At 44.7% G+C, this 13,522-nt stretch overlaps 1 protein-coding gene across 1 annotated transcript in view; it reads right to left on the bottom strand.

The window, feature by feature from the left end:
* LOC107558622 (brain-specific angiogenesis inhibitor 1-associated protein 2-like) overlaps window positions 1–13,438 on the bottom strand; it is a 38,147-nt gene extending 24,709 nt beyond the window's left edge. Inside the window, exons 1-7 of the mRNA XM_016242283.1 lie at window positions 13,112–13,438; window positions 8,658–8,736; window positions 7,654–7,729; window positions 7,372–7,458; window positions 5,824–5,885; window positions 464–535; window positions 146–283 (exon numbers count right to left, since the gene is read on the bottom strand). Of these exons, the coding sequence (XP_016097769.1) occupies window positions 146–283; window positions 464–535; window positions 5,824–5,885; window positions 7,372–7,458; window positions 7,654–7,729; window positions 8,658–8,705 (483 nt within the window). The 5' untranslated portion in view covers window positions 8,706–8,736; window positions 13,112–13,438. The remainder of the gene's footprint in view (window positions 1–145; window positions 284–463; window positions 536–5,823; window positions 5,886–7,371; window positions 7,459–7,653; window positions 7,730–8,657; window positions 8,737–13,111) is intronic.
* Window positions 13,439–13,522: the final 84 nt, after the last annotated feature.

The following is a 13,522-nucleotide window of genomic DNA, read 5'->3' as shown; positions in this document are numbered from 1 at the left end:
GCTGAAGCTGGACATTTCTACAATTACACTAAAAGAGCTTTTACTAAAAAACTATCATTCAGACGACAGAAGGAATGGAGTAGATTGTGTGTGAAACAGGTTTAACAGCAACGTTTGATCATTTAGAGGCCTTAGAAACATGTACCTGCATCTCTCTGTCTCCATATTTGTTGGGATGGCGACTAGCTTGGCTCTTCCTCCGCAGCTTCTTCAGCTGTGATTGGCAGCGCTCAATGGACTCCACCTTTGACTTCCTCTCACTCTGGTACTTCTTCAGCGTCGCCTGCACAAAGGTTTTCATACAGTATATCAAGTTCTGGTAAGTTTCAGAGAGTTCAGGAGGAGTAATTTACTGATTAATTTACTCAAAGGGTTTACAAGACAAACTCTGGGTGTACTTGTTTGAGCTCCCCTGTTAAGTGAATTCAGTAGGTAGTTTAGTTAAACAGTAGTGTGCACTCACGGTCAGATATTTGATGTCTAGCTCCAGTTTCTGCTCGAGTTGAGACAGCAGCTCTGAATGAAACAGCTTCAGCTGCAGACGACAGAAAACACAGCATTCAATCAAACACAGGGGGTGTGGAAACACACGGGTCTTGAGGGTAAATTACAGTTTTTACAATCTCTAGGACCCATTTCTTAATACTTAGGTCACTTTTTCAAAACTCTTCATACACTAAAGCACAAGAGCATCCATGTGGGCAAAACTGTGGATCATTTATCAATGCTTTGGCACAAAATACACTCAATTAAAATATCTTTCAAATGAAATGAATTATTTTCTCACTCAGACACACACACACACACATAAACACACCAAAACTGTGGATCATTTATCAATGTTTTGGCACAAAATACACTCAATTAAAACATCTTTCAAATGAAATGAATTATTTTCTCACTCAGACACACACACACACACAAACACAGACACACATCAAAACTCAACTATAGCCACTATGCACATTTACATACTTTTCAAAACTATTAAACTTAAGGAGGATTTAGCCTTCTCGCCCCCCCTAAGGACCCTGATGATCAGGTCATGCTTCTCTAGCGACTTCCCATCTACGGGGTCGTGGTTAGCAGCAATCGCAGCGACATAGACTTTAAGGGTGGAGGGAGACAGCCTTCGCTCCAACCCTTGCTGCAAGAAGAAAAGCACGACTCTGACTGGGCATCTTCGGGGGTCTTCTCGGTGAGAAGAGCACCACTCGACGAACAGGTTCCACTTCAAGGCGTAAGCGTGTCTCGTAGACGGTGCTCTGGCCGAAGTGATGGTGTCAACTACCCCTTGGGGTAGGTCACCTAGAACCTCCATGTCCCATCCAGGGACCAGACTTGAAGTTTCCAGAGGTCTGGACACGGGTGCCACAGGGTGCCCCGTCTCTGAGTCAGTAGATCCTTCCTCAGAGGAATCGGCCAAGGAGGGGCTGTCATGAGGAGTATTAGTTCTGGGAACTAGGTCCGGGTGGGCCAATAGGGCGCCACTAAAAGACCTGCTCCTCGTCCTCCCTGACCTTGCACAGTGTCTGTGCTAGAAGGCTCACAGAGGGAAACACATACTTGCACAGACCCCGCGGCCAGCTGTGTGCCAGTGCGTCTGTGCTGAGTGTTCCCTCGGTCAGGGAGTAAAACAATTGGCAGTGAGAAGTTTCTGGAGAGGCAAACAGGTCTACCCGAGAGGCTCCGAAACGACTCCAAATCAGCTGGACCGTCTGGGGATGGAGTCTCCATTCCCCTGGGAGCGCAGCTTGCGACAGCTCGTCGGCTGCCCGGTTGTGCAGACCAGGAATGTGAATGGCATGAAGCGACCTCACGGGCGAGTTGCGACATGCGACGGGTGCATAGACCACCTTGTCGGTTGATGTACGCAACGGTCGCAGTGTTGTCCGTACGGACAAGATCAAGGCAAGGTGCACTGCCAGCAACTCGAGGCAATTGATGTGCCAGTGCAGTTGGGGGCCCGTCCAAACCCCTGCCACTGCAAGCCCGTGGAACGTGGCCCCCCAGCCGGTTGTGTGAACCACAGCATGCCTGGAGACCTGTTCTAGGGGCACTCCTGCCCGGAGAAACGCCAGGTCTGACCACGGGGTAAAGTTTTGGCGGCAGGCCGGTGTGACTTGGACCCGGTGAGTGCCGCGTTGCCACGCCCACCTTGGGACTCGGCCATGGAGCTAGTGCTGAAGCGGTCTCATATGGAGCAGCCCCAGCGGTAGGACCTTGTACTGATATGCCGTCCTTCGAATGCAAACCGCAGGAATGGCCTGTGGCACGGAAAGATCAACACATGGAAGTACGCGTCCTTTGGGTCGATCGCTGCAAACCAATCTTGGGGACGGGTGCACCTGAAGATGTGCTTCTGCATGAGCATCTTGAACGGGAGCTTGTGAAGGGCCCGGTTCAAGACACGCAGATCCAAGATTGGTCTCAACCCACCGCCTTTTTTGGGCACAATGAAGTAAGGGCTGAAAAATCCCGTCCTCATATCGGCTGGAGAAACCGGCTCTATCGCATCCTTCGCCAGTAGGACTGTGATCTCTGCACGCAAGACAGGGGCATCTGCTGCCTTCACCGAAGTAACGTGGACGCCCCTGAATGTGGGAGGGCGCAGGGCAAACTGAATCGCATAGCCGAGTCTGATGGTCTGACGGAGCCAACGAGACGGGCTGGGAAGCGCTAGCCATGCTCCCAGAAACCGTACAAGTGACACGAACAGAACCACCGACATACCCGCGGTGGGGCAGCGAGGGGGAACGCAGGGACTGATATGCCGTCCTTCGAATGCAAACCGCAGGAATGGCCTGTGGCGCGGAAAGATCAACACATGGAAGTACGCGTCCTTTGGGTCGATCGCTGCAAACCAATCTTGGGGACGGGTGCACCTGAAGATGTGCTTCTGCATGAGCATCTTTAACGGGAGCTTGTGAAGGGCCCGGTTCAAGACACGCAGATCCAAGATTGGTCTCAACCCACCGCCTTTTTTGGGCACAATGAAGTAAGGGCTGAAAAATCCCGTCCTCATATCGGCTGGAGAAACCGGCTCTATCGCATCCTTCGCCAGTAGGACTGTGATCTCTGCACGCAAGACAGGGGCATCTGCTGCCTTCACCGAAGTAACGTGGACGCCCCTGAATGTGGGAGGGCGCAGGGCAAACTGAATCGCATAGCCGAGTCTGATGGTCTGACGGAGCCAACGAGACGGGCTGGGAAGCGCTAGCCATGCTCCCAGAAACCGTACAAGTGACACGAACAGAACCACCGACATACCCGCGGTGGGGCAGCGAGGGGGAACGCAGGGACCCGGCCCGGGCGTTTCGTTGCCAGTCCGAAGCGGGGTCAGCGTGTGTGCAACACTCACCTGCATTCGGGCAGAGGGTTCGTGAGTAGTACGTTTGACCGCACTCTCGAACCCCCCACAGCTGCTCACTGGCGATTGAGAAGGGTGAGTGTGATCCGAGACTGGCCCGTCCACAGCTCCCTGTCCCCTCTGGGGACCCAGAGATAGAGGAAAGTGCTCTTTTGTTGAGTTTTTAGGAACCACTGACCGTGAACCACAGACCACCATCTCCCGAAGAGCAGGTTCCTCCATCTCTGGGTCGCCCGTCTCAGGGCCTCTTGCTCTTGCTCTTGCCGCCAGGTTTGGCGGGGGCCTGGACAGGCGGGGCGGCTGCCCTGCGACAGGCTCCACGGCGCTGCTTTGCTGGAGGCTGCTGCGTATGTTGCGCGGGAGCGGGGGTGGCGGCAGGGGGCCATCCTTGGCGGCGAGCAGGCTGAGGCACTGCCGCCGGCGGCCGGGTGGAGGCAGCAGCTGCACGCCGGGGCAGGATGTGCCTGATGGCTTCAGTCTGCTTCTGTACAATGGAGAACTGCTGGGCGAAGTTCTCTACTGCTTTGCCGAACAGGCTGGTCTGGGACATGGGTGCGTTCAAGAATCGTGTCTTGTCCCGCATGTTGGCCTGACACAGCCAGAGATGGCGCTCCTGGACCACCATAGTGGACATTGCACGGCCCAGAGACCGCGCAGTAACCTTCGTCACTCGTAGCGCGAGGTCAGTAGCGGTACGGAGTTCTTTGAGAACTTCTGGGTCATGACCACCCTCGTGCAGGTCCTTCAGTGCCTTGGCATGATGAACCTGCAACAATGCCATGGTGTGTAGGGCAGAGGCAGCTTCTCCGCAGGCCACATAAGCACTGCCGGTCAGGGCCGACGAGTACCTACAGGCCCGGGAGGGTAGCGACGGCTTGCCCCGCCAGATGGCAGCGATATTTGGACACAATTGCATTGCAACCAACCGCTCCACCGGTGGGGACCTCCGTATACCCCCGCGCTGCCCCGCCATCAAGGGTGGTGAGGGAGTACGAACCACTGGGGCGGTTTCTGGCAGTGAAAGGTGCCGTCCACGACCCAGTGAGCTCATCATGCACCTCCGGGAAGAAAGGTCCTGAGAACCTGAGAAAGAGTGGGGCCCTGAGAACTAGCGTGAGTCACTCCGAGAAACCAATCATCCAGCCTCGAGGGTTCGGGACGCGGTGGAGGTTTTCACTCGAGCCCGACACTCTCGGCGGCCCGGGAAAGCATAGCCATCATTTCCGAATCCGGCACCGGCCGCCGGATCATCCTCTCCAGAAAAGTCTGGCTCACCCTCCAATGTAGCAATCGACATCTGATCTTCGGGGGGAGCGCCGAAAGATACAAGTTGTACCCCCCGGGAGGGTCCAGCCTGTTCTCTCTGCGGCTCCACTGGCTGTGAAGTGCCGGCGAAAGCAGGAGCCCTCGGAGGTTGGTTCCTCAGAGGGGAATTCCTCACCATCACCGTAAGACTAGTCTGGCTGCCGCCAGGGGGAACCCTAGATCTGGGCAGCGGCACGGGCAGGAAACAAAGTCTGGTCCGCAACTCCGAGACGGTCATTTTCCCGTAATGGGAGCATGACTCGTCCACAAAGCCACCTCAGCGTGCTTAATGCCCAGACACGAGAGGCAGCGATCGTGACCATCACACGGCGCCAGGTAACAACTGCATCCAGAAATGAATTTAAAAGAATTTAAAAAGACGTTCCACCCGTGAATGCTCTTTTAGAACTGCTCTTTTAGTGTGCTGAAGCGCACAGGGGAGATGGCCGCCTGCAACACAAACAGGGTCCGCAACTCAGAGATGGTCATTTTCCCGTAATGGGAGCATGACTCGTCCACAAAGTGCTTAATGCCCAGACACGAGAGGCAGCGATCGTGACCATCACACGGCGCCAGGTAACAACTGCATCCAGAAATGAATTTAAAAGAATTTAAAAAGACGTTCCACCCGTGAATGCTCTTTTAGAACTGCTCTTTTAGTGTGCTGAAGCGCACAGGGGAGATGGCCGCCTGCAACACAAACAGGGGGTAGTGCAGCCGGCTGTGTGCAACCCACTCAACACGGGAAGAACCATCACCGCTGAAGATGGTCCAGAATGCCCTGAACACAGAATCAGCAACACATTCAATACACCACCAGCACGAGAGCTTCCTAAGAGCGTGCTTGTACTCGAACTCGTAGTTTCACTGAAGCACAAGATCAGGAGCAGAACGATGAGACCACTCGGCTCAGAAGCGAAAAGCTGAATATGCGCTGCACCAGCTGCCAACTTATACTCACGCTGTGATCAGCGACAGCTGGATGCAATAATCGCATGCCAATGTGCATTGGCTTGTTTAGTTTACACTCGAAGTGGATTGGTCGCTCTAAGCGAGATCCCAATTCGTCGGTCATCCAACGTAACGTCGAGAGTGACTGACTGAAAGGGAACCACGGCTTCACGGGGCTTATTGCTTTATTTACTCACCACATCCTCTAGTTGGACCTGGATCTGCCGATGAACCTCTGCCATCTGGAACAGCATGTCACCTGAATCAATATGAATTATGAGAGGACGTCAAAAGACATTGCACACAATCAGAAAAACTCAAAGCATGAGAGCCATCACAATTTACAGACGTACTATCAAACACGGCCCAATAATGCCATCTCACTCATATAAACCTGACTACATCAAGCTCACACTAGGGTCATTTTAAAGTTTGATCTAAAATGTAACAACTGCATGTTCATTTTCTAAAATGCATGTACTTGTCTAAACTGTAGGCTGTGGTGTATGTGCACTTATTTGTCTGAACACAATTGAAAAGAGCGATTTCTTCCTTCAGAGGATGTGATATGCGTGGCATTGTCTGTCCATTCTTGCGTTTCATTGAGGGTGAATTTGTGGTGTTTTGTTGTGGGTTCCAGTGGGCTGAGCCGTGGATGTTGGCCTTCTTTATCCCCTACTGAGCAACAGTGTGTGTGCGGCTTGGCATCTCTCCCTCCCTCTCGTCCACCCCCGCTGTTTTCAGCAGCACAATGAGATCATGTGGTGTTGTTAATCTTTCAACAAAGGCCTCTCTCTCTTTTGCCCCTCTCTCACTTTCTCTTACTTTCTTCATCTCCATTTTATCGTACAGGCTTTGCCTCTTCATTCTCTTCTGCTGTAGTCACTTGGTTTCACGCTTTCATTTCCTGCAAACGCTGATGTACTATGAACTTGAACAATGTAGTTATATTTACTAACATTTTCACATTCAGTTTTCACCACTAGCTTTACTCTGCCGGACGTGTCACTTCAGAAACAGATTTGAATAGCCATAATTAACTAAAACTAAAATTATACACACAACAATATTACTAAAATTAAAATGAGAATGGGAAATCTAAAAATAAAAATGTTCAATGGTACTAAAATAACACTGGGTCTAAATCATGGGAACTCTCTCTCTCTCTATATATATATATATATATACTGTATATATATATACAGTATATACAGTATATATATATATTTTTTTTAAGTCAACATTAAGGCACTTATTGATGATGTAGTGTAGTTTGCAGAAAAACACTCTTTGTAATTATAAAATTAGATTTGGATCACATAATAATATTAGAACATAATTGGCATGTTGCAACATTGGCGCTTGTTAGCACCTTGTTTCTGTCCTAAACACATCCTCCAATCATCACAACCTTCAAATAAATCCCTCATAACCATCACTTTTAGTGCATTAACTGCTCTCCCTGTTACTTATCGCTCTCAAAAACACATAAAAGTTTAGTTCTAACATAAACTCTCTTGTTTTATGCCAGTTCATTTGAAATAATTAAGTGGAATTACATGATAACATCAGTACTTTAACTGCAAATGTGCTGTAAGTATACTGTACTTGCAATGACTTCACTTTGGTGCAGTAACTAGGTTGTGAACCTGACTACACAATCAGTTTGAGAGATTAGTTAACTTTGAGGACATTTATTTACTCATTTTCTGGTGTATTCAGTGTTTGGTTCTGAAGTGTCTTACCTAGTTCCTTTGAGCCCTGGCTGTCACTGGCCAGCTCTCCTAGTTTGACCAGAGTGTCAAAATAACCCTTCGCTGCTACTGTGACTCCTGTAGAGACAGAGAAAGACAGACAGAGAGAGAGAGAGAGAGACATAGAGAGACATAGAGAGAGAGTGCATACATGATTGTTGTTTGGCAGGCGAAGTGCTGATGAACATACATCAAAGTTCACACTGATTATCAGGGGACTTTTGCCCATTGCCCATTACAGAGAAAATTAACTATTAAATAATGATGTCTGACCCGTCAGAGCCTTTTCATAGTGTTTGCCCATGGTGACAAAATTCTTCAGACTGGGGTTGAACTGGTCCAGAATGCCCTGAACACAGAATCAGCAACACATTCAATACATGAGGTGGAATAATGGAAAACGCTCTGTGTCAGTGATGCTCTTTTTTTATTCTTATTCAAAATACTGTTAAAAATACAATTCATAATGACTGAAATATACCTTTAAAATTCATTTGTATATTCAGTATATATATATATGTTTTGCCGAAATTATTTTTTTCCTAAAAAGAATAAAAAAGAAGTACAGAAGCATTTTTTTATACTTATAACAAATATATATAATTATCGCTCTCACTCACTACATATAGACACACATATGTGTCCCCGGAGCACAAAAGCAGTGTTAAGTCGCTGGGGGATATTTGTAGCAATAGCCAAAAATACATTGTATGGGTCAAAATTATAAATTTTTCTTTTATGCCAAAAATAATTAGGATATTAAGTAAAGATCATGTTCCATGAAGATATTTGGTTAATATATCAAAACTTAATGTTTGATTAGTAATATGCATTGCTAAGAACTTCATTTGGACAACTTTAAAGATGATTTTCTCAATATTTAGATTTTTTTGCTCCCTCAGATTCCAGATTTTCAAATAGTTGTATCTCACAACTATAAAACTAACAAACCATACATCAATGGAAAGCGTATTTATTCAACTTTCAGATGATGTATAAATCTCAATTTCAAAAAATTAACACTTAAGACTGGTTTTGTGCTCCAGGGTCACATATAGTAATTAAAAAAGAAAACGTTTTTTCTTTGCTTGACAAAATGTTTTGTTATGTGGTTTTTGTTTGCCAATTATTTGTTGTTGGTATATGCATGTTTTTTTGTTTTTTTTACACAAAATGTGAGAATAAAAACAAACATGAAGAAAAGATTACATTTCTAAGATGTCTCCTTTTATCATCCTGGATTGTCTATTTATTGTCCCCTTTCATTGAACACATACCTTGTAGACATTTTCTGTCATTTTGTTGACCTCATCTGACCGTGACATTGTGCTTCTCTCTCCAGATCAGTTCACCTCACTTCTAGACGTCACGAAGTCCCAGCACACGCGGATACACGGAGAGAAAGAGAGCAAGAACGTGAGACATAGAGAATTAATCCGGCTCATTCAGTGACTGCATTAACTAGAGATCTTCTGCCTTAAAGAAGAGTGTTAGTAACCAACAACACTCTTCACGGCAGCCATTGACTTCCATGGTATTTTTTTTTTCTTGCTACTGTCAAACATTTGGTTTCCAACATTCTTCAAAATATCTTCTTTTGTGCTCAACAGAAGAAAGAAACTCCTACAGGTTCATAACAACTTGATGGTGAGAAAATGATCACGGAATTGTAATTTTTGGGTGAACTAACCCTTTATGAAATTGTAACTGGAATGTTTAGATGTTTCGATCACATCAGTTTACCTGCTCTTATTCTAAAACACTGAAACTAACTGAAGTTGTGACAACATCCCCACTGGTCTGAGGAATGCTTTCCTCTAGATGTTATAACATTGCTGAATGGATTTGCTTCTATTCAAGCATTAGAGAGGTCAGGCACTGTGTGATTGAGGCCAGACTCGCAGCCGTCGGCACAGTTTATCTCAAAAGTCTGGACTCATCAAGATCCTGCACATGCCACTTCTGTGTGTCTTGACAAACCATTTTTGTATGGATGTTCATAAGGATATTGTCATTCAAAAACAGGAAACCGGTGTCACAATGCCACAAAATAATGGTCTAAAATGTCACTGCATGCTATAGTGTCAGTATTTTCCTTCGGCCCAAACCATGGAAAACCGATCAACAGAAAGGGATCTTTCCTGGAATTAGGAAGGAATTCATTTTTTTTTCTGCAGGAATTTGACTTGTTTTGTTGGTCATGTGAAATCCTATATCATTTTAAACAACAATTAGGCATGCAGCATTGCTTTTATCAAGTCAACTTGAATTTATTTGTACAGTGCTTTTCACAACTCACAGTGTTTTAAAACTGATTGACTGAAAATCATGATGTTAAAGGGTTAGTTCACCCAAAAATGAAAATTAGGCTGCGTTTTACTCACCCCCGAGGCATCTTAGGTGTATATGACATTCTTCTTTCAGACCAGTCGGAGTTATATTAAAAATTGTCTTTGATCTGCTTCTGTGTACAGCAGTGAGCGCAAGCTACATTAAAGTGATCATTAGGTTTTGAATATGGATATTCTTCTTACAAAAATGCATCGATTCGCTACAGAAGGCCTTTGTTCACCCCCCGGAGCCGTGTGAGACACTTTATTTATGGATGGGCGCTTTTTATTTAACTTCTTTTGGACTGATGCATGCAACACCCGCTGAGTGGCATTAAACAGCTTGAAAGACCAAAGACCATGTTTAATATAACTCCGACTGGATTCGTCTGAAAGAAGAAAGTCATATACACCTAGGATGCCTTGGGGGTGAGTAAAACACAAGCTAATTTTCATTTTTGGGTGAACTAACCCTTTAATGTTTAAAATATCTTAATTTCTGCTTTCGTTGTAGTTGGATTCATCAGATTAGAGCTGGACAATAATATAGTTTACATTTTGTGATGATACAAGCAATAAAGCAGTTGAGATTTGCTATATATGTTGCTTTACGTGTGTAGATAAAATTGGAGATAATTATATATCCAACTTTATATAAAGAGCTGGGCAAAGATGTAGTAACGTTTTGCAATGAAATGTATGCAGTAGTATATAATTAATACATTTGACATGAGTGGTAAAGGATGTACTATATATATATGACTTTTATTATATCACTTCACTTCAAGCATTCATGGCACACATTAAAACATTATTTATTAATCTAATTCATTCTGCTAGCATATCTAATATCTGATATAATTGAACATGCCACAAAAATGTCTTGCAATCAATATGTAGTCAGGTTGATTCAATCATAAAATTTCTACTCGAATAATACCAATTTAGTTATTTGACAAAACGTTTCACATACACTTTATGAATTTCAAAATAAGGACCAGCCTTGTTAGTGACCCTCGAGAGATTACATAGTCTGAGTCTGGCCAAAGCCATCCTAATACACTGTTATTGAATGTCTTAAGTTCATGAAATTGATTCTGACATGTCACAGTGCCCTGGAGGAGAGCAGTTCTTCCCAAGCGCAAGCGCAAGAGTCAAGCCGCTGAACAAACACTGCGCTCACACAGTTTCCCTTCTGGAAAGATCGTGAATCAGAGATTCCAGTCAGGATTACCCATCACATAAAGCTTCAGCTCTGAAGGCCAGTGTTTACAGCAGGTCAGCGCTCTCATGTGTGTTATTAGAGGAAGATTAGGAGGAAGAATTTGACCTAAATGAAGAGAATGAGTGAGACCCCCCGAAAAATAACATTCTCATCACACAACACTTCATTTCACGCCTTCTTTTCCCTTGATTCACACTGAGAGCAGATGACTGACTAATAGTTCACCAACTATTGTGATTCACCCTCAATTCATGACATTTAATTATGCTTAGAGTGTCATTAAAGACTCTACGAAAAGGGGCGGAGCTACATAAGGACTAATGTTTTTGTGCTAAAGTTTTGAGAACATTATTAAAGACCAGATGACTTTAAACAAATGTTCCATTAAAGTTACTGCGAGAACATTTGTTCATATCTTGGGGAGAACCTTGCCAAAACATGAGATAAGGTTCTGAGAACGTTCTCTGTTAGCTAGAATAGAAGTGCCCTTAAAGGGGTCATATGATGTTGCTAAAAAGAATTTAAATCGCATCATATGACCCCTTTAAAGTGACAACACTGAAGCTTATTTGTGACCCTGGAGCACAAAACCTTAAGGGTCAATTTTTTAAAATTGAGATTTATACATCATCTGAAAGCTGAATAAATAAGCATTGATGTATGGTTTGTTAGGATCGGACAATATTTGGTCGAGATACAACTATTTGAAAATCTGGAATCCGAGGGTGCAAAAAAATCTAAATATTGAGAAAACCGCCTTTAAAATTGTCCAAATGAAGTTCTTAGCAATGCATATTACTAATCAAACATTAAGTTTTGATATATTTACGGTAGGGCATTTACAAAATATCTTCATGGAACATGATCTTTACTTAATATCCTAATGATTTTTGGCATAAAAGAAAAATCTATCATTTTGACCCAAACAATGTATTTTTGGCTATTGCTACAAATATACCCCAGCGACTTAAGACTGGTTTGGTGCCCCAGGGTCACATTTAGCCCTAAATTCCGCATATTAGCAGTACCTTAGAGTAGTAATATGTACTACCATGCACCTGTCAGGGGTAAATAATGCACAAAGTTGTCCCTTTAAGGGTTCTGCCCCAGGGACAAGGGCGCATCCCTTTTTGCAAATAGTCAGCCTTTAGTTCACATCACAGCCATTAACCATGATTTGATACGTCTAATAGAAACAAGTGGTATTGGGGGGCGGGACATTCCTATTCTAGAGTGCAACCGGTTGGACAAAAATGTGTCAGCAGCTCTGAGTGCAACATGAGTCATCTGAATATATGTCTATTTCATGGAAGAGAAGACTGTACATTTTAAGTGAGTGCATCTGCTAAAAGTTACACGTCTGCCGCTTTTGAGAGTCCACCCTGTTGAAAAACCAGCATATGCTGGTTAGGTATGTTTTGACGCTGGGATGCTGGTTTAAGCTGGTCCTTTGCTGGTTTATGCTGGTCATGTGCTGGCAAAGGACCAGCTTAAACCAGCATCAAAACATACCTAACCAGCATATGCTGTTTTTTTCAACAGGGCAATTAAAAGTAGATGACCTCAAAGCAAAACCACATGATAAGATTTAGGAATATTAATCTTTAGGACTAACTCCACACAGACACAGAATGTATTCCTACTTACGGCATGAAAGAGATATAGATATAATTGTGTCACTGCATATTTTGTTGCCACGTTCATAATCAAATAAATAAATATATTTCTATAAATTGACTGTATACAAATTTGTGCCTCTAATTTGTTCCCAGCTGACACCTGTTCCCTGTTAGAGCTGGTGATTAAAGTGATGTTATTGCAATGATACAGAGATGAAATATGAGGTAAAGGTGGCGTTATGATTCTGCTGATGTAACAGTGAAAGGCTGGAAAACACGTGATAAGATGATATGAACAGGACATTTCAATAGATGTTCTCTTCATTTCTGCTGCTTCTCAATGCAATAATTCACAATCAGCAAAACAAAGTTTAGTAAGCAATGCAACTTTATCAGCCGGTGGATTTGCAATGCCAATCACGTCCATCATAGTAACCGCATTGTCATATTTCTTTCAAATGGCACTTGTTGCACTCGCTGTAGCAGGTTGTTAGTTTGATTGTATTATGAAGTAAATGAACTCCAGTAGTTTGTGTTATGTGGAGGTTTTCTCCTACCTTCTCAGTGTTCATGGTTTCCTCAGCGCTTTGTCTGTGGTTTTTCTTCTTTTCCTTCTGACCTTCCCTTCTTCAGTGGTGGGGGTAGTCGGTTTGTTTGACCCAGTAAATCCTCGTCCACCCCTCACCCCTCGCCCTGTGTCTCCCAAAGCCCTCACTGAATCCAGGTCAGAACACACTCACTGCTCGCTGCTCCTCAAACTCATCAAACTGAACTCTTCATTCCGCTACAAATGTCCATTTGCCGTCGCGATGTAGAGCTCGAGCCGCTCGGTCTCTGTCTCTGTCTCTGTCCCGGACAATGTCTCCTTACTCTCTGTCTGTGTCTCTCACTGGGACTGAATGTCAATGAGGTAACGGGACAGCGCAGCCCTAACACACACACACACACACACACACACACACACACAC

The sequence above is a fragment of the Sinocyclocheilus grahami genome, unplaced genomic scaffold (genome assembly GCF_001515645.1).
Source record: "Sinocyclocheilus grahami isolate Dianchi unplaced genomic scaffold, SAMN03320097.WGS_v1.1 scaffold654.1, whole genome shotgun sequence".
In the NCBI taxonomy this organism is placed as follows: Eukaryota; Metazoa; Chordata; class Actinopteri; order Cypriniformes; family Cyprinidae; genus Sinocyclocheilus; species Sinocyclocheilus grahami.
The sequence above is the reverse complement of the archived record's forward strand: the minus strand, read 5'-3'. Positions and strand labels throughout refer to the sequence as shown.